Genomic DNA, 21,872 nt, shown 5'->3' with positions numbered 1-21,872 from the left:
GACCTTCCCTCACAGCTGGCTCCAGATCACTGCCTTCAGATACCCGAAGCCCCAGACTTCCTTTTCATTCTTTTCTCTGTAATTTCAGCATTGAATAGTGTTATATCCAGCAGGTTGTGAGAGCCACTTAGGCAAGGCCTGGGAGGCTCTGTTACGGATGTGATCGAGGCAAGTGTTTGGCCATTTCACAGACCCCACAGTCTGGATGCTGATGGTTTAGAGCAGAAGCCTTGATGGGGCATCAGCATGGCAGGAAGCAGCACTCCTGCAGCTCAGAGATCGGAGGTCTGTGCAGAGACGCGGTTCATGACTGCCAGCGGGAGCCCCTCCCACCACACTCTGGCTAGCCCTGTTCTGAAGCTCTTGAGAGGCGCACTAGGGCATGATGGGGAAATCCTTCATCTATACAGACACTGTAGTAGTGTGGCTGAGCTCACAACGGGCCTCTTGAGTGTCTGGCAGAGAAATTGGCAGTTTGGCTTGCTGGTTCTGGCCTGGGCCAGGGTGTCCTGTCAGGAATACCCACAGACTGAAGAAAGTTACATAGCCTCCTGTAAGCCTCCACCAATATCCTGCCTGTCAGGTAGTGGTGTATGCAGAACTCTGGGACAATAACTATTCCTGTTTCCTCATTAGGACATCCGAGGTTGGCCCAGTGCAGTGAGGTCTGGGCATGTGACCACACAGCTATATCAAGGCACCTCACAAAGCACTGGGTGGTACCCCTAGTGCTTTTGGGCTTGAGGAACTGTAACGGCATGTAAGTTGGTATTCTAAGTGACTCTGGGGTAAAGGATGATGGCTCTTTAATATAAAAAACTAAAGAGAAATAAGCATATGCTATTTTTAAAGGAGAAATAGAGATAAATTATGCGCTCCTTTCTTAAATGGCCCTACACCCACCATTCCTTGGAAGAAGCAGGCATAAGCTTAAGGCTGTGGAACCAGGGTTAGAGTCACACCCCTGTTGCCCATGACCTCGGTTTGACTGCTAAGCTCTTTGCTCTTACCCTGTCCCCAGGGCTCAGACAGTGCGTTGGAATGACAGTGTCATTATCATCTAATGAAAATCTGACTTTGGTCCTCAGAGAAGGTCACTGGAAAGGGGACCCGAAGACGTAGTTTCAAGAGGTAAAGTAAGAGTCATGACACTTCCACCCCTTCTCGACTCTGTGGACACTGGGCTCTATCAGACTAGAGTAGGAAGGCCTTGTGGTACTGGTGGCCCTGTCTGCTGGACATATGCTATAGGTGAGGCAGTATAAAATTATGATGATAATACACACAGCAAAAGCACTTCACAGACGATCCACCTTATTTTTTGGATATAACTTGTGAGTAGAAAAGGCTGTACCCTACTCTGTACAGAGGACAGAGGTGTGCCCATGACCACACATCCCTGCATCTGGGATGCAGAAATTACCAGTTAAGAGTAAGAGGAAATGCACAGTGAGTATTTTTACTCTGGGGAAACAGCAGGGAGGACCAGCAGAGGGGCACCGCCTTTTATATGAGCTAAGTAAAGCCAGCATCATGGCCTTCTTCCCCGTCCATCTCTTCATGATGTCAGGACAGTACCAGGCAAAAGAAGCGATAGCTCACAGTGAGTGAGTCCCACATGGGCCTGGTTAGACGGACGCACAGGGGCACTCAAGGAAAGACTTCTCAGCACGTGTGTGGTCAGTACATGATAATTCTGCTGCTGCTGCTCTGCCTGTTTGTTCTGTGAGAAACAAAGCTCCTCTGTGTATCCCTGGCCGTTCTGGATCTGTAGACCAGGCTGGCCTCCAACTCTGATCCGCCTGCTTCTGCCTCCTGAGTGCTGGAATTAAAGGGAGACTTACTGCTTTTAGACAGAGAGAGTGGCCAGGCACTCCCAGCCATGACGGCTCATGCTCAGACTCAGCCCTCTGCCATATTATGCACAGTTCAGATGGAGGCTGAGGTGAATGGCAGCACAGGACCCCAAAGGTACAGCTATGAGGTCAGGGGAAATCCAACCTCCAGCTCTTTATAAGGTTTTCCTGGGACACAGCCACTCACATCTGTACTCTCTGCACAGCTACCTTTATGCGGCAATGGGAGAGCTGCACTCTGGAGGCAGAGGCAGGGGGATTTCTGAGTTGGAGGCCAGCCTGGTCTACAAAGTGAGTTCCAGGACAACCAGGGCTACACAGAGAAACCCTGTCTCGAAAAACAAAAACAAAACAAAAACAAAACAACAACAAAAAAAGAGTGCTCAATAGATCCCCTGGATGAGATGATAGCTTTCTGATGAGGGAAAACTGGAACCTTTATTAATTTGCAAGGAAAAATACGACACTACACACACTTTCTGATTTTAAACTCAGACTTTCCCTAAAAGACAAAGGCAATAAAAGCCAACTATTTGCAAAGGAGGAATTGGAGTCGAGCCTGATGGTACACACACTTGAGAGGTATTAAGGCTGGAAGACCTAGGGTTCAAAGGTAGCCTTAGCTACACAGTGAGTTTGAAATGGGGGAGGGTGTGACAAACCAGTGACATTAAGGCATTAGCAGAGATCCAAGGTTTATCCCATGGGAAATAGCCAGAGTGAATGCAAGTCAGAGGCTGGCGAACATGCTCTCTTCCCTACTGGCCTCGTTTGCTTGCCGTTTGGTCCCGAATACACTGTAGTTCACTACCACAGCATAAAAGATCAGGGGCTGGTATGATAGCTCCCTGCTAAAGATACGTGGTTGCCAAGCTGGACAACCTAGGCTTGATCCTTGGACTGCGTGCTGGAAGAAGGACACTGACTCAGAAGCTGACCTTGACCTCCGCACATGCATCCTCTCCTCCCAGCCCTCTGTTGATCTTGATTACTTCACCCCTGTTACAGTGCTGGGTTTCTCTTGTCTGGGACATGAGCATTTGCAATCTTCCAGCAGGTTCGCACTGCTTGGCCCCTTTTCTAAGGACTGGGGTTCAAGGAGGAGTCTCTAGGTTCAACAGGTCTAATCTTAAATACATGGGTTGGGATGGGGCAAAGAGGAGAGGTGATTTGGGAGCCACTGAAACCTTGGGATTTCCCTGCTGGACACTGTGTGTTTGTTATCTGTATAACTGGCCACCTTTTTGTAGGGACAAAGAAAAAACATCCTGTATTTAGACTAATGGTCAGGGCCAACAGTGTGCTACGGTCAGTGCATTTGACGGTACCAGTTGCTGTACCAAGTGTCACAAACAAGCAGCACCCTGCCTGTCCCTCAGGAGTTGAAGCCTGGTGGGAGACTGAAGTGTAACTATGACCACAGCAGCTTCAGAGACAGAAACTAAATTTAGGTATTTAGGCTGCAGTGGCCATGACAGAATCATAGGCAGCAGGGCCTGGAAAGTGTAGATGTGCCCTGGACAAAGAAAGGTAGACAGTGTGGGCACAGAGGATGGAGTTAGGCAGCCCCAGTACAGGAAAAGGTGTGCTTACCGAAAGATAGGGACCTGGGCCTGGGACGGAAGAATTTTAACCTGAGGGAGCTACTGGGAGTTACCATTTACTGGGAGTTAGACTGGGTTATCCAAGGATCACACATCCATTTCTTCCCAAGATGTTTCTCTACTTCCTTCTCACATCAGAAATCAGGGTTTCTGGCCATGGGGGAAACCCCACCCCACCCCCGGTCCCAGTCCCAAGAGAGCTAACAGCTGTCCAGGGTGCTAATTCCCACCTTGTATCATGGGGATGGAGAAAAGTCATTTTCTTCTCTCTACTTCAACTCATTGCAACGTAACATGTTTTGGGAATATGTGAGCATTAGAGATGGACCTTGATAGCAATCGTATCAGTTCCTCAGGACACAGGGAGAATAGTCCTGCTTTGCCAGAGCAATCTGCTTCCCACCCCCTAAAAACTGTCATTTGCTCTGAAATTGGACAGTGTTCCTGATGCAGCTGGCTCCTGCCAGCCTCCACCCCGCCTGCCAGCACTCTGCTCTGCTGTTAATCACAACAGCACAGTGAAAGTGAGGTGCATGTTAAGGAGGCATGGCCTCATCTACCCAGAGAATCCTGCTCTGCTCGAAGGCCTCCAGACACTTGTACACACAGCTCTTCCAACAGACAATCCACGACTGTTCACAGCCACCAGCAAGCAGGTAACTGAGCCCTGGAAGCCGCAAATCCAAATGCCCAGAATTCAGCCTCCAATACCCACCAAACAGCAGACTCCAGAAGAGATCAGGAGGCTGCTGGTTTCCTTTTGCTCCATCAGTGTGGTTTCTCAAGCCTCTCCCTCCCTGACATGCCTAAGTGACCTGGGACTCTCTTCTCTTCTCAGTTAAGGCAAAACAACAGGCAAAGTTCTGGAAACATGCAGGTTTGAGGTCTCTGGTCCACTGCCACATGGGCACAGACATGATCGCTGGAGAACTCTGGCAGAGGGAGGAAAGAAGCCAGGGTTAAGGCAGGGGCCTGGCCTGTGCCTGTGAAGATCTTAACATGCCTGTAAGACAATCACAAGTCTGCAGTGCCAGGAGTCAAGTACTCAGGTCAGTGCCAGCAGCCAGCTAGCACCGTTAGGCAGCTGCTAATATGTGGAGCTGTCACTCATGGTCCTGTCCTCCTCCTAGATTTCTCTAGGAACACCCTATCTTTTCCTTATTGCTCACTCAAGAGTCCCACTTGATCCAAGGTTCTTCAATGGCAGAGCAGGCAGCCTGGAATACGATTTCCTCTTGTGCCTTCCACGTCCCCCTCTAATGTTACTGGGAACCAGGACTTAGAAAACAAGGCCACTTTTCCAGAGCACATCCAGACTTGGCAGTTGGGAGAAGAATACGTACAGACTGATGGACGGACAGAGACCAGACCTGAGAGCAACAGCTCTGATCCTTGCCCTAGGGACCAAGAGCTGGTCTACCAATGGAGTGAGGATGACGGGGACAGACCAGACAGGGCTCCAGAAGCTATACTGAGAAACTGGAGTTCTATAATTAAGGGCGCTGTAGAAGAGCACTTGACTTGGAAGTCCAGGGTGGCACCTGATAAGTGTGGCCACTATAGCCAGGCTGAGGCAGCAACTGTGACTGTGCTAAATGAATAAATGATTGACTGTTGGCCTTAGAAAGAGTCCTGTATAATTTTAAACCATTCTTATGTTCCTTGGTTCAATTCAGAGCTGATGAAGTAGGCTGTTTTATAGGCAAGGGAGAAGTGAAACTCAAAAGGTGCTCAGGCATCTTCTGGTGACAGAAAGTCATGCAGTCCCTGGAGTCTGAGAGTAGGTTTCCATTAAGCTCATCCAAACAGGCCTGCTAGGAACAGAAGCAGAAGTTCCTGAACCCACAACCTACTTCCCTGCCTTCACTTCCCCTAGAGACTCCTATTAGAGGCTAGACCAAAGAACAAGGTGTCAGAATGACCAGAGCCAAGGGAACAAGTCAGGAGGACAGACTTCAGCAAGAGATTAGGAAGCTGCCTCATTAAAGGGCCACATAGGGCTGTGTTTCACTGATACCAACTCTTGTCGGTAGAGCCAGAGTTAGGTTAAGGGCTGATTAGTTGATTTGGAGAATCCATGAACCTTAGTGATGCCATGAAAACTGTATGGAGCTGCAAGACGCCCTTCTGCCAAGAGAATACACTAAAAGCAGCCCTGACTCCTGGCTAGGTAGGAAGCTCAGAGAATAAAGTGGCCTGAAGACACACAGGAGCCATCCAAGTGCTGGCAGGCACAGAGTGTGCACCAGGCAGGGTTTCCTAGGCATTATGTCACAGAATCTTCACACGGGTCCCAGGAATCATGGATAAACCATCAACCCCAAATATGGGGTGCAGCAATTGAGGTTCAGAGAGGTTCACTGAAATTTTGGAGCAATCATAGCTACCAAGAAAAATAACCCCCTTCATAGAGGAAGGAGGGATGGGGCTCTGCATCTGCCTGGCCCAGAGGGAAGAGCTCCCCAGACCCCTGCCAGAACAGACCCGAGGCTGTTCCTCATCTTCCAGCAGCAGTACACAATATTATCGAACATGAAGATGTGTGTGTCTAGCCCACCGCCCTCCAGCACCGACAGAAGCAGCAGGAATTCTATAGCACTGGAGGTGCTGCCCACATTCTATTCCAGAAAAAGGAAAGCCCTGTGGCTCCCAAGGCCCTGCTCACAGCCACTCGCTGCTCCTAGCCTGAACAGTTACCATCTACACCTACACTGCCCTGTCACCTGCTGTGTGAACATCTAGCACAGAGCTGGCACTTCATGAAAGCTGTGCCTGTCCCTAATACCTCCGGCCTCATTAACCACCATTTAGGTCTTAGCAAGAGATGGGGCTTAGCAAGAGAGGAAGCTCACAGAAGCTTGGTGGGCCAGAAGCACCTCTGCTGTCAAGGCCTTCTTATCTGCATGGAACTCTGCTTAGCAAAGCTGCCTAGGGAAGGAAGGGCCTTCAGACAGAAACGGGGCACAAACCTGAAATTCACTTGGTGGGCCCTGCCATGTCCCAAGTCCTCCGAAGAGTCCTCATACTATATTATTAGATGGCTCAGCTGTTTCTGAATCCTATCTGGGGAGCCAGACCTAGGTCTTCCCAGGGGAGGATATACACTATGACTGACCCAGGGGCCATCCTGACCTGTGTTCTACACAGGACTCTACTGGAACTCTCTTCCTCAAACCCCTTCTGCTACAAGGACTCAGCAAATCTGACCTCCTTCTTATAAAGGAGAAAAATCTCACACAATGTGCTGATGAGATGGCAGGACAGGCAGAGGGAGCCCACACACGACAGCTCCCACAAATGGGAGTGCCTTCACAAGGGACTCTTATTTGGGGAAAGGAAATACCATAGTCAGGCAGCTGAAGCACACAGGCCAGCAGCTCTCAGAGGCAGGAAAGAGAAAATGCTGTCCAAAGGGGAGGAGAGAACGTCCCAGCCTTCAGCAGCAGCTGGCAGCAGCCCTCCCAGCACTGGAGGTGCAAATGCCTGGCTGGAGTTTATAGCCGGAGAGGTAGGGCCCACCAAGGGGAGGAGGGAGACAGCTATGTGGTATTGGAGGCGACCAGCAGGGCTCCATGGCGTGGGGTTGGCTCTGCATTAGGGGGCAGTCACAGCCTACAGAACTGCTGGGGGCTTTGTTACTGAGCAAATCTCCCAGGCGCTGACTGCTGATGCATAGCTAACGGGGCGGCAGACATTGATTTATGTTCAACTTTCCATTTCATCAGTGAGAGTTATGACGCTACATGTGGAGTGCACGGGGTGGGGGTGGGGGAGGCAAGGCTGGAGTGTGCAGACACAAACCTGCCCAAACACATCCATACTGGCGGGCGTACCAGCCAAGGCCCCAGCCTGTCACTCAGGCAGCCTGGCACATCAGGAATAACCTTTTGTCCGTGTTGCTAGGAACCCTGGTGCCGGTCAATCTGCCACTGGGCAGACACAAGGCACCAGGCTGGTCACCGGATGAGCACAGCCTGACCTATGAGGAGGTGATAGTGGCCAGGAAAGGTGACTGGTGTTAAGGCTCTGTCACTAAACCGAAGGACAAAAGTAAGTCCTAGAGTGGGTAGGAAGGCTCTCAAAGGACACACAAGAATTTGTCAGCAGGGTTAGATACAATTCAGAGTACATAGCTCTTGGGGGTGGGGTGGGGGGCCCTATAGCTGGCTTCCATCACAGTAACCAGAGGTGGGAGGTTAGTTGCTACCAGAGAACACTGACTGAACAGGTAGGGGTAGAGTAGGAAGGACCGCATCTTCAACTGAGGCTTGGACACAACAGCTGGAGCACTTCATCCCTAACCCTTCTCAGCAGTAATAGGCTTGCCTTCTGTCAGTCTAGAAGCAGATGACTGGGCCTGGTAAGAAGCTAGGGGCAGGGGAATGAGGACTTGCATAGCCCCCGTGGGCCTTAAATCAATGGACAATAGACTGGGAAGAGGCTGGGGTGAAGGGGTGGGGCCTGGGTGGAGGGGTGAGCAGTGGCTGGAAAGAGAAGTAGTTCATACAGAAGCCACAATCCTCTGCTGTCCAGACCATCTTCCCAGCCAGATCTGTCCAGTTCCAGTACAGTTGGCTCCCTCATCGGTGCTGCACCCATGCTGCGGCCCTGGGGCCTACCTGCTAAGCCAACACCACCCTATCAGACAGAAAGGGCTAACTCTTCTGAGGAGAATGCTTTTCCCCAACTTCAAAAATGTCAGGCAGCTTCACCATGAAGGGCCTGAGCACCACCAGGGCAGGCAGGGAGGGAGGGAGCTGAAGGAGCAGGAGGAATTTATTTACTATACCAACCCTGCACTCAAACTGCCCAGCATGGCCTAATCATAACCTGCGTTTCTATGTCTCACCATGACATTTCTCTTTGCTGCCTTTGCTGGACTGAGTCCCTGGGCAGCTCCTGTCTATAGCTCCCTCTGGTGGTGTTCCCCAGCGTTCCCCAGCCATAGAGACTGTCTGACACCTATGGATTTGGCTCCTCCCACTTCCCTGCTTCCCTTCTTTCTCATTGGCCCCTAGTCCTGACAGCAAGTGCTGCTTAGCAGAAGGTTTCAGAAAGCAGGAAACCAGGATTCAATTTTTTCTCCAACCCCTAGACTTGAAGAGGTCATCAGGGCAGCGGAGGTGCCTGTCCTAGGTAGCAGCTTTCTGGCTGGAGGAATGGCCGGTGTGAGCCCCATCTTCCCCATACTTCTGCTCTCTTCTCTCTTCTTCTGAAGAGGGCTGTAAACAGCATCTAGAGCCAACCCACTGCCACCAGCAGGGCATTCTTGTTTTAGGGGCTTTGACCTCCCTGGAAATATATCCCCTCCCAAGGATCAGAGCCTACAAGGTTCTCTACTGGGCATCCTGTCTGTAACTGTCAACTGCAGATGGTGGAACTGCCTTCTCCACAAAGCTTCAAATTAGCTTCTCTCTACTCCCTCAAGGACTTGGGATCGGAGGCTGGAGTCTCATGAGACAAGGGCGTCTACTGTTTGGCAGGACAGCAACAAGAGCCTCCTGAGGCTGCGTCTGCAGGAGGAGGGCCAGGTTGTAGATCCCTTCCTTCTGTGTGCTTTTTCTCTATCTTCTAGGCTGTGGGCAGTGTTTCCACCTTACAGTAGCCTCTCCTTGGTACCTGTCCTTGACCCTGGTCCTTGTAACTAGGACAGAGCTCACCCTATTTCCAGGGCATCAGGCACAGATGGAAATGAGAATGGGGTAGGAAGGAGGACTCCCTGGAATAGCTGTTGGGGCACACCATCACTGTCTCCACAGCTGAGCTTTTGATAAAAGGAGCTGGTTCCCTTGCTAGCCCAGGACTGATCTACAGAAGACACAACTTTTATCCCTGTGACCTTTGCCTGGCCCCTATGGCACCGGCTCCCTTCTCCCTCCAAGACTCCATGTGCACATCACTGAGTGAGCAGACTGGACTAGCACACTAGAGTGTGTATCATGCTCACGCTGCTCCTCTGCTGCATTCAGCTTGGCTGGGAGTCTCCCATGCAACCCTGGGCAGCCCCATCTGCTGGGCTGAGTTTATGCACTGCTATTTCAAGGAGACAGCATCCCTCCTTAGACACTCAGGAGACAACTGCAGAAGACCATGGGGAGCTGGGGAGCCAGAGGCTGGACTCTGAATGCAAACTTTATTTACTGGACAGTGTAAGGTAGTCTTTTGCCTTTCTAAGTCCTGAGCAGTCCTGTGTCGTCGGCAGAATTACTGAACTAAATGGAAGTAAGCAGTAAGCTGCATGCTTAAAAACACAACTGAAAATTAGTAATGGAATTTTAAAACAAAACAAGAACAGAAACAGTCTGTACCCAGTGCTCTGCTCTATGACCCCTGTTCTCCTGGATTTGTCCAGTTCTAGACCTAGAAATCTTTACTGGAGAGTCTCCCCTCGGGGCCAAAAAACTAGGGGACCTAGCCAGACCAGTGGGCCTGGCCAAGGCCAACCTGCTTGCCAGATGTGTAGCCTGAGTTAATCTGTGAGGGGAAATGCCACTGCCTGATTATGTAAAGTCCATCTGGATTTAATGCAGAAAATCAAAGTTGGAAGACTATCTACTCCAGCCTGCACCATCTATTGATGAGAAAAATCTAGGGTCAGCAATGGGGAACACTGGTCCAAAGTCACTCAGCAAGCGCGTGGCCAAGTCCTCTGTGCCCTTCTCCAGAGGGCCAGTCCTGAATGCCCAAGTCAGCCTTTGGTTAGAGTTCAAGTGGCCAAAATTCCAGGTTGACACTTCAGAGCTGACGAGGCTTCTGTCCTATACCATGAACACCACAAATACTCAGTTCAAACACGTGCTGTGTCCCACTCTATATCTGCCAGGTGCTGCAGCTGCTACACGTAGGGCTTTTTCTTTTTAAATAACAAGGAACAGAGTTCAATTATCCTGGCTAGACTCTACAAGGTCTCCAAAAACCCCACAATATCTCCAATCATAAAGTGTGACTGGGTCAGGACAAATGACCAGGCCTATCTCACACTACTCTATAGGCCTAGACAGCCACTGCCCATCTCAGAAACCTAGACTCAAAGGGAAGACAGCAAACAGGGCTTCTTGTATTGTTAGCCCAATCCCTGCATGACAGTCAGAAGCCTGAGGAAGTCCCAGGTGACATTTTCTGAGGAGCCTCCATAGGCAGGAGTCAGCTGTTCCCTCACGACCATCCTGGAGGCCCTGCTAGTTTCTAAATTTAAGACCAACTGGAATTACAGTTCTGACTTGGAAAAGGCCTAATGCACTGCAGGACGTGGGCTGGACAAAGCTGGCCCAGCCACCCAGGCTGGCTTCCCAGGACACAGCCCTCTTGTAGCACAGCCACCTGTCTAGGCTGCAGCCAAGAAGGGAAGAAGTACAATTGTTGACCACAGATAAAATCCTCGATATCATCTCTATTTTCCTTCCAATATCGGAGTGGCTGCCTTAGAACAGTAAAGGGCGGCAATCAACCACTAATATTTCTGTCGAGAGGTGATCTGTTCCGGAAATGGACTGTCATTTCTTCCTTTATAGAAAGACACCCTTTCCTTTTGCAGGGGCCTAGGCCAAGCGGTCAGCACCACAGAAAGCAAGTACCACTTGGAGCCTGGCCTGCCCTACCTCCTCCATCTGACTGACAGGGAAAGGATGCTTGTTGGCGCCTAGAACCCACTTGGAGCCAAAGCCGTTTAGCCCTTTAGTGCTATGATGCAGGGGGATAAGAAACACGAACTGCTCAGAGCCTATGAGAGAGCAGAGGCTGGGGTTGCAGAACCTCCCCGAATGATCCAGCCAACCCTTGGCAACGCACCTCACCTGGGGAACAGAGGTGATCTCAAGGCAAGAGTCTAGAGAATGCCTCACTTTAACAGTGGCTGGCAGTGGCTAAATCTGGGCAGATTCAGTTTGGGTTTTCTGACCACACACCCCTAGATGTCATAAGGGAGGGTTCACGAAGTATGAATGGAATTAGAACTTAACCACGGAGGATTACAGCGAAGCAGGAAGCCGGGAGCTGCCCACACAGCACACAGACCCAGTCCTTCTTCTAGGCCCAAGCCAAAATAGAAGTCAATGGCCTATTTTTTAAAACACAATTGGCATTAACTGAGAGACAGCTCAGCAGTTAAGAGCACCTGTTGCTCTTGTACAGGACCCAGGTTAAGTTTTCAGCACCCACAAGGTGGTTCATAACTATCCATAACTCCAGTTCTAGGGATCCAATGCTGAGTTCATACCTCCACTGACATCAGACACATACATGAAACTCATACGTATATGCAGGCAAAATACTCATGTGCACAAAATCAAAATAAAACTTTTACAAAAAGTATTTAATTTGTACAAACAAACAAACATACACAATCTGCAACTGTCTCCCCTCTGCCTCTCACTACAGCAGCCTGCAGTGGGTGCCTAGAAGCCATAATTATCCTTAAGAGAACCTAGAACAAAGGCAAACAGGCGGCTGTGATATCTGGCTGGGCTCTGTCTGCCAGTCACAGAAAACACATTTATATTGTTTCAGGTATTTGTGACACCGTGTGCAGAGATACACAGAAATACCACAACCAGAGAAAGAACTGAGCGGAACAGCAGTGGGGAGCTCTTGCCGTTCTTTCAACAGGTCCCGGAGGTTTAAGCTCTTGATTTCTGTCAGACTCTCTAACTGATGTCTATACCCTTACCCCAAGACTTCCGAGGCCATTCCAGTCTCCATACCTTAGCCATGGCCCCAGTTCTGGTGGCATGCCGGCAACACACAGAGACAGATGTATGTGTGGCCATCTGATGCCCTGAACTGTCATCCCTCTATCTCTCTTCTCGCTGCCAACTGATCAACACTCAGCTACTTCTGTTTTATGGAGCAAGCACATTTCACCAAGGTCCTTCTTTCTGGTGAGCATGTGTCCTAACCTTCCTCTTCCCAGATTAACCATGAACTCAAACATGCAATCTTGCAAAACAGAAATGCCTCCCAAGTCATCTCCCAGGAAAGAGGAAGAGGAGCCCTAACGCTTCCATGGGGTGCCAATCCTATCTTTTCTCATGGCTCCATGGCTCTACCCTGCACTGTGCATGGGGCCTCTCTGGTCCAACTCAGCATTCCTGCCTGGGCTTCTGTGAGAATTCTCTTCACAACCTTATCTGGAGTCCTACCCTTCAGAAGGTGTGGGCAATCAAGTGCTTTTCAAATTCAGTGAGGACAGGTTTGAAAGAACTGATGCCGTCACAATCAGGAGCCCCAGCAGGAACGCCTTCCTCTTCCAGCCCGCAGGCTGAGACTGACTGCACGGCAGCACACCACAGCCCTAGCCTGGCAGAGGAGGCATGAGCCCCAGAAGGGAAGGGAGGGGGTGGAAAAGAAGGTGTGGTGGCCACACCCAACCATGACAAAACAGAAAGGTGATTTCACACCTCCCAGACCCCAACCCCTGCCTGAAAGACCAACAAGGTGTGTTGTAAAGAAGGTGGAGCTCCCACATTCCCCCCCCCCCCCACTCCCTGGGCAGGGTGCCGGCATGGCGCAGATGCAGATGCCATGGAGAGATGCTTGTGATGGCACTCAGAAAGAATCGGTGGCTAACCAAAGTGAAAGGATGCTGAGGCTTGCCAGGATGCTGGGGTTTGCTTTTCTAGTTACGCCTAAGGTTTGTAGTTTGGACAGGAAAAGTGAACAGTGGTGAAGACAGGAGCAACAGAACAGAAACAAAGGACAGTTTACTCATTAAAAACAGGGAAGACAAAGAATACAGCTTTTGTTATAAAAAACAACTCCACATTGGCCTGGAAGCACTGACCGCCCCCAACAGCAGGGTGGACAGAAGGGCACGGCCACAGCCGGCCTGAAGGAGACACCTTCCCAAGCGCTTTCTTCCCCTCTGCAGCTTTTGGAGAAGCGGACGAGGGAAGAGTACAGGGCCTCAACCAGCACAAAGCAACTGTATTTAAACCATGGCAAACCAAGCTGCTTTCCTGTCCTGTCCTCCCTGCCTGCCCAGCACAGGGCCCCAGGCCAGCACATACCTGAAAGAAACCTGGCGGGATGGGGCCTCCGGGCATCCCATCATTGGGGGGAATGTTGCCAAGCACGGGGCTTGGGGCAGCTGCTGCACTCTGCGGAGACAAAACGAGGAGGTCAGCGGCAAACATCCAACAGAGCTTTCGGTCCCTGTCCCCAAACAGACCCTTCCTCCCCAAAGGCTACTGTATATACAAAGTCCTGCAGAGGTGTTGATCGCCAGGCAAGTCATGGGCGCTGGGCCCTCACTGCTTCATCTCTAAAATGAGAGCAGAGGCTGATGTCTACCTTTAGGCACACTGCAAGGGCATATCAAGTACTCCCGTAGTATCTGGCAGAGCTGTGATGTGCAGCCAAGCCAGTGTATACGGTTGATACCATATCTTGACTTTCCACCAGCTGCTCTAAGAAGCAGGGTAACCAACTCATAAACACCAGTACCTTCTCCAAATCACTGACATGTTACACAGAGCAAGTCAATAAATATTACTGAACAGATGACAGGCCACTAAGAAACTATCCAGGTTGGATGGAGAAGATGTGTGTTCTGACCCTCACCAGGTCCCACATGCCTCTTGAGAAGAACGTGGGTTCCACCATGGGAGATAGCCTCTACATTTCCTGTTGAACCCTGCTGTCTTAGCACCCACTTGGCACATCTGCCTCAACAAATGCCTCCCAGGGGTGGCCAGGCATCGGCTGTCCCATCTGACCACCTCTAACAATTGTCTGTGTGGCCAGCATATCTGTGCCTGGCTCTGTACTTACATGTTTAGGGTTGAGGCTGAGATGCCAAAGCCCTGCCTTAAGGAAGTCGCAGACCTAGGCCTCCTACCAGAGTGTGTTCCCTGCTTCTCCTATGCAAGCTAAATCTCTATACACACCTGTCCACTGCCACCCAGTCTTGGTTCTGACAACTCCATCATGACCCAGAACATGATGCTCCATCACTGACCCCTTCTTGTCACTCCAAGAAGTCACTTCCTTCCTCTCCTTGACATAAAACAGAACTATGGGCTCCCACTACTATATCAGTACAAGAAAACCAAATGAGTGCTGTTGTTTTTATGGAATGCCCATGGCCACTGGCCTCTGACTGTGGGTCTTGTCCTATCCCCATGGTAGGAGTGTGAGGGCTGGGTGCTAGGAGGCACTGAGGTCTGCAGGCAGGGAACGTCCTGTTGATACAGAACGAGGACCCAGTAGAGGAATACAGTGGTTACCTGGCAGGTCCCAGGTAAAGAACATGAGCTAGCTGCTAGTTATTTTCAAAAAGAAGGCCAACAGAACCTCCCTAAGGAGATTCTGCCTAACCACAAATACTTCAGGCCTGCATCTGCTTCCCCAGTCTACAGCCTTAGGGAGAAGAAGAGAGACATGCCACACCCCAGTCCTGCCTTTATCTGGGAGAGGATCTGAGGAGGAATCAGTGGGCTCAGGAGTGTGTTGTGTTATTGTGACTAACAGTTCTATGAAATATACCCACCCCCTCGAGTTATGTAGCCCCACTTGGCCTAGAACTTACAACTAGACTAGGCTGACCTCCAACTCATCGCAAATCTCCTGCCTCGGGGATGAGTTGTGACTTTTGGAACAGCCAACAATTCTCTGAACCAGGAGCAGAAGAACACTCAGAAGTGCGGCTGGGATAAACATCCACGTGTCTCTTGGGTCCCTCCAGAAGAGGTTCTACACTGAACTCCATCCTTCACTCACCGACAGCTTCAAGTACCCCCGACTGGCAGATCTGGAGTCACTGCTAACTTGACGGGATCTTTGGTACTCTGGATGACTACATTTGAAGTGCCTTCCCTGACAACTGCAGCTCTACTTCCCATTTCTTTGTTATTTGGATTTTTGACTTTTTACATATTGAGGTATTTGTTACAATTGGTAGGGGGTCATAAACTTTTAAATGAAAGACTGCTGCTTCTCTTTCAGATATGGCTTACCATGAACTCAGGTGCATGTGTGTACTAGCGTGCGTGAGTGTACATGTGCTCACTAGGGGACTAGGGGTACATGACACAGGCAGGACAACTATGGTCCTAATAAAATGGATGATGTAACTCTCAGTATTTTGCCATCCTCCAATGGAAGACAACAAAGGCAACCATATCAACCATGAGGAAGAGGCAGGAGCTAGCAGACGATTTCTATCACGTCTGCCTCTCCACAGGCAAGCCGAGGAGCTCACCGTGCTTCAGCTGGTGCAGGATGGAGGCATAAAAGGATGGATAAGCAGGAACTGTTGCTGAGAGCCAATCGCTGAGAGACTGTGGAGGGCCCAGGACAAACTATTATAGACCCTCACCAAGGGGACCCAGGCTGACCTGCGCTCATCCTCCCACGCCTTAACCACAAGAGCTGCTTGCCTACGCCCACAACCCAGCACAAGGTGAGGCATATAGCAAGACTTCAATAAATGATTACGTTAATACTCAAGGATCTGCTCAAACCTGACCACCTTGGAGCCAGACCTTTCAGGCCTGCTAAGAATTGGCCTCTCCCTGTGGCTTCAAGCACTGAGAGTTCCATTAAGGCACTCAACGAAGCATCTCGTGTGAGTTTTCTCAACAAACCCAAACCCTTGGCACCTTCTCTAGGGCTACAGCCTACCAGGCTGCATAGCTGCCTAGGGTGCAGCAACCACACGGAATCAAGGCCGAAAGGACCTCTCACATCTGAGTCAGGTCCCTTCTCATGTGGGAAGTCTGTTTCCTAAGGTCTGCCCACACTGGAAAGAGGAGGCTGGAGACAGCAGGGTGTAGCACCGAGTGTCAGCCTCCAGCACACTAACTCTTCACTCATGACAGGACACTAAGAGATCAGAGATTAAAAAAGCACCCAGAGGCCTGTCTGTCTCAGAGCCCTGGCATGTGGATTCTAGACCCCAGACCTTCTTCCCCAGCACCCCTTCTAGCATGAACATATGGACAAAGGAGAAAATACTCAAGCACGTAAGTGCACACACATATACAAGCATGCATGTGCACACATATATACAAATATATTGAGTTGGTTGATTCTACATCTATGCCGATCAAGCTCTAGGAAAAATGAATAAAGTCAAATACTCATGGGTGGTTAATATGGTTCTGCAAGTAAAGGTGCTTTTTGCCAAGCCTGACACCTGAGATCTATGCCCAGAACCCACATGGAGCAAAGAGAGAACTAATTCTCCCAAACTGTCCTGTGACCTCCACGTGGATGCTGTAGTGCCTGCCCCTGTAAAATAATTTATTTTTATAAGTAGCCAGATGGACTCTGGACTCTCCTAGCTCAGCCAGTAACTCCTGACTGATTTATAAGGCTGCAAAATAGTATTTTGTTTACAAATCCTTCCCTCTTCCCCTGCCCAACACCTAGGCCTTGGCATGGAGCACCACAGCCACGTGTGAAACCACCAACAGCAAGTCTTCCTGAACTTAAAAGCAAGCCAGGCCATGTGGCAGAGGGCCCAACCAGCAGGGGGTAAGGGGTGTGTCCTGAATGTGGCTAGGAAATGTAAGTGGCAAAGGTAAGTGTGGTCCTGGCAGATGTGCCCCCTGGGTAGAGCAGGAGGCCTATGCTGCTCCCAGCAAGCCAGGTCCTAAGAGTGTGTGGAGAGTTCTGAGTCTTGCGCCACCTGAGCAACATCAAGAAGGCTGAAGATGCACAGTAGGAATTCAAAGGTTGGAGAAAATGCCATGTTCCACAGAAAGGCGATGACCAAAGCAATAGCCATTGATAAAATGCAAAAAAAAAAAAAAAAAAAAAAAAAAAAGTCTCCCAGACAGACCACAGGACAGTGATTTTGGTGAAATATTAAATTGTCCAACTCAGGGAAATCAAAGAGCTGACCTACTTGAAAAGATAAAACCAAACTAGTGTCAAAAACAAGTCCCAGTAACATAAAGTACCTGACTTCAAATAGGCAGGACACCAGTATTTGGGAAGTGTGAACATGTCTGTCCAGCACCAAGAACTGGGTCTGTGTCTGTACTGGGTGGTTTTGTGTGTCAACTTGAAACAGGCTGGAGTTATAACAGAGAAAGAAGGTTCAGTTAGGAAAGTGCCTCCATGAGACCCAGCTGTGGGGCATTTTCTTAATTGGTGATCAAGGGGAGAGGGTCCATTGTGGGTGGTGCCATCCCTGGGCTGGTAGTCTTGGGTTCTATAAGAAAGCAAGCTGAACAAACTAGGGGAGGCAAGCCAGTAAGTAACATGCCTCCATGGCCTCTGCTTCAGCTGCTTCCTGACCTGCTTGAGTTCCAGTCCTGACTTCCTCTGGTGATGAACAGCAACGTGGAAGTGTAAATTGAATAAACCCATTCCTCCCCAATTTACTTCTCAATCATGATGTTTTGTCCAGGAATAGAAACCTTCACTAAGACAGTGTCCAACAACAGAATGAAATTACACAAAGCTTCCTTGATCTATGTCCCAGAACTGGTTGCCTTGGAGGGGATGGACTTGGTGGGGTAACCTGGGTTGCTCACTAGTGACAGAGCAAAAAGAAACTAATCTATTGCCTACTGTCACCTATCGTATTCTGGGGATGATCACTGTTAGATCCCTGAACTGGGTAAGGGTGCTCAAGGCTTGGCTCTGGCTATAAAGCACTCACTTCTAAGACTTAGACAGGGCTCCAAAGCATGAGCACCTGGCACACAAGGCTGAGGAGGGTTCTGCCATCCCAGTGCCACCACTGGTGCCATCAGCCACAGCCAGGCCACTAAGCAGTAGAGCCAAGACATGCGCTTCTCTGAAGGAAAAAAAAAAAAAAATCCTATCTCATCAACTAAGGACTAACTCAGGAATGGCCAGAGAAGCGAGCATCTTTCCATTCTGATCCCATAAACCAGGAGGGAGGTGAGTGGGAAGAAGACTTTATTTCCCAGCAACCCAGGAAGGTGTCATTTCTGGTCTAATCTGTAAGGAAACTGATTCTTATGGTTATACAGTTAATAATTAGGTCTAACTTTAGTCCCTCCACATCCAATTTCAGAATCAGGAAAACTAAGTACCAGTCTTCGAAGCAGACCTTGCAGTTCCCCAAAACAAAAAAACGAACAGACAGATTTAAAAAAGAACCCATGCACTTTCTGGCTCATGATGAAAACCAGCAGACAGATCATTAAGCCACCCAATAACCACAAGTCATTCTGTGACTTAGGTAATCTGTGAGGCTGACCTTCTACTTGGCCCTGCCCTCTCTGTCTGCTTCAGAGAGTGACCTTTGCCAAGTAGGGAACGAGACCATGTTTGTAAGATTCCCTCCAAAGAGCCCGTGGGCCTAACCTGCAAGTGGCCTGAAAGAAGAAGGAGAAAGGACGCCAGTGGGAAGGCACAGGGGCTGTAGGGCTGGGCTGCATCCAGTGCTCAGCAAACTCCGGTGGCCAGCACCGCACCCACTAAGCAGGAGACTAACAGGGTATGGGTTTGCCTTGAAGGTCTAAAAGATGAAGTGAGTTGTGACAGAGAACTTAGGGACATGGAAGGTACTCTAGACAGGTGCTGAAGCAGGGATTAGGGGGGATCAGGGAGACTTTAAGGAAGAGGTGGCACTCATGCTAGTGCCTTACAGGACAGCAGAACTCAAAGATGACACCTGCAAGAGATTAACAGCTGGCATCTTGACCTTCTCTTCCAGCACGGGCGCCTGCTGTGTCTTTTGGGGGGCGGGAGGGGGATTCCAACAGTGCTCTCTGTCTATGCAGGACCATTTCATCTGCACATGGACAAGGGCTCCCTCTCCCTAACCTTCCTTCACATGAGAGGACAACAGCTGTCCAGGCCCGGAACGGCTACACTCTGGCACTCTTGGCCCTTCAGTAAGCTATCATTGCACAGAAGAAAATGCAGGCTACATAAGACCTGTCTGGGGTCTTACAGCTCAGAACGAGCAATGTCACGGGCTCTGATAGGCTAAATCCATGCTTTTCTCCTCCCAGTTTGGGATGAATGACTACAAGTCACGGAGAAATACAGGCCTATACTGAAGTTCTAATCCTTTGAGTCACCAGGAGCTGGGAACACCTGTTCACCTTACATGTCCTCATTCGGCGATTGATGGTTACACACAGAGGAATGGCAGTCTGGGCCCCTGTTGGGACTATCAGGTAAGGCATCTTGCTACGTGGGCAAGGCAGGTGCTGAGCAATTGGTGGTTCTGAGCCTGATACAGAAGTGGACAATGACACAGGCCTAGCTATCTGAGTCTCATGTATTTGCTCATTTGTGAGGTGAGGATTTCACTCTGCTGTCCAGGCTGCCCCGGAGTTACTGTTTGTGAGCTCAAGAAATCCTCCTGCCTAGGTCAAGTAGCTGGGATCCCAGGAATGGAGTGACGTGTGGGTATGTCGGGAGGGGGGCACTGAAGGGAAGACAGAGGAAGGTCTGCTCTGAAGGAGCTACACTTCTAACAAGTAGTCTCTCCTCAGTGGCCACCTTGGAAGAGTGAAAAAAGACGGAAGGAAGGAAGGAAGGAAGGAAGGAAGGAAGGAAGGAAGGAAGGAAGGAAGGAAGGAAACATGATAAAAGAAAGGCACATTAGTCCTTTTCAAAAGAAAGAGACTGGCTCCCCCAGGCTGAGAGAGAAGGCCGCCATATCACAGGCTGGCCCATCTATCCTAGGACTTACCAGGTTACTCTGGGAACTGGATCAAAGGATGTCTCATGGTAAGGGGGTAGAGTCTCAGGTTGCTAATGCCACCCCTTTGTGCCTTGGGCACTAGCCAGGGTGCCCTCCTCTGTAAGCAGAAACTGTCTCAAGCCAGTAGTGTAGGCTGCACCAGGCAGAGCTTAGCCTGTCCATGCACACGAGGCTGGGAGGCCGAGGGAGAGCAGAGCCCCTGGGATGAATACCATGCAGTAGGTCAATGGATACCATACAGCATGCTCCTTGTACAGGGATCACTTTTCTTCTTAAAAAGAAGAAAACACACATACATACATGCACACACTGCCTGTCTACTTACAACCACAATCATGCCACAGTAGGCCAGTGACAGCTCCTGAACAAGAAGGCTGGCAGTTGCTCCTGCAGAGTGGAAAATTCCCTGGCGTGGACCTGCATACTAGCTCAGGTCCAATGACAACTTAATCCCGCTGGGACCAAGGTACACAGCAAACAGAAGCCATTGCCTCTAGGAACTTTTTACTTTGAGTTTAAAAGGAGTTATTAAAGGCAAAGCCCTCCACATATCTTTCAAGGATGGGAGCCCACACCTCCTCAGCTGGTACTCAATAAAGCAGGTTCAGAGTCACATTTCCTCATCCTCTGCTTTGACACAATGACCATGCTCAGTCTCAAAACATCACCAGGGTCCTTTATATCAAAGCATGGGTGGGGAAGGAGTGTACAGTTCAAGCCTACTCTGGTCTCTTCTGCACAGTAGAGTGGACTGGAATCCTTGGGCTCTCTTGCCTGGCCTCAGGTAGCCACAAGGAGCTGCTCACCGCGGTTCATGCTGCTATTCCTCAAGCACGCCCCACTCCCCACTTGCAAGCTCAGAGCTGAGCAGATGCCTCCTAAGCCTTTAAAGCACAACTAATTGGGCTAATTTCGCTAACAGTCTCTGTTTCTCCCCCACCACCCTGCATCAACCAGCATCCTTTGGTACTGCTGGAGAGATGCAAGCTGTTGGCTTTAGTGTTATTTTGTCAGCCATTAAACGATTCATCGGAGTCATTAATTGATTTATTACTGCTGCCTGCTCAGAGGGTTTAGCAAATAAAGAATGATGTAGGTCACAATGCAAAGGAAATTGGACCAAACACCATGAGGAGCTGGGCATTCAGTGCCTGCTACTGTCCACTCTAGTAGCCTCCAACCCAGCTGCTGGGTGGCAGCTAGTACCAATAGCCCTTCCAACCAGAATTCAGACCCAGCCTGCCTCTTGCACAGAGACATGGAAAGTGGAGGCCTTGTATAGAGACTGTGAAGCCAGCCCCTGAGGAACTGCCAGGCGCTGCCATCAACAGAGCAGGAAGGCGGGAGCCAAAATGGGCACACAAAGCTGCAGTGAGGGGCTTACAGATGAGGCCTCCAGGCTCCTATGCTAAGTCTCTCCTCCTCCCCTGGAGGTGACACACAAGACAGCAACAGTTGACATGTTAGCAGGCACCTCCCAGGCCTGGCCTTTAATGTGCTTGTCTCTGATCCTCTCTCCAGCCCTACAGTTGAAGTATTAGCGTCCCCGAGTTACAGAGAGAAGGGAAGCCCAGAGAGCTGACCTGCCCCAGGCTGCATGGCAGGCCAGCAAGTAGCAGTCTAAGACTCCAGCCTGGTGGGTCTGACTTCAAAGCCCACACCTCCTCCCTCTCTCATACCTTCAGACAGACATGAAAGGGCCCAACGCCTGCAGCTCAGCACCGTGGGGAACGACAGACACAGGCAGGAGACCAAGGGCCTTCTCGGAGCCCTAAG

At 50.1% G+C, this 21,872-nt stretch overlaps 1 protein-coding gene across 4 annotated transcripts in view; it reads right to left on the bottom strand.

The window, feature by feature from the left end:
- Ssbp3 (single stranded DNA binding protein 3) overlaps positions 1–21,872 on the bottom strand; it is a 139,863-nt gene that overhangs the window by 26,242 nt on the left and 91,749 nt on the right. For all 4 annotated transcript variants that reach the window (XM_021199460.2, XM_029540422.1, XM_021199462.2 and 1 more), the window contains exon 5: positions 13,465–13,554. In XM_021199460.2, coding sequence (XP_021055119.1) covers positions 13,465–13,554 — 90 coding nt within the window. The remainder of the gene's footprint in view (positions 1–13,464; positions 13,555–21,872) is intronic.

Source organism: Mus pahari, chromosome 6 (assembly GCF_900095145.1).
Source record: "Mus pahari chromosome 6, PAHARI_EIJ_v1.1, whole genome shotgun sequence".
In the NCBI taxonomy this organism is placed as follows: Eukaryota; Metazoa; Chordata; class Mammalia; order Rodentia; family Muridae; genus Mus; species Mus pahari.
This window is presented reverse-complemented; position numbering and strand designations above follow the sequence as displayed.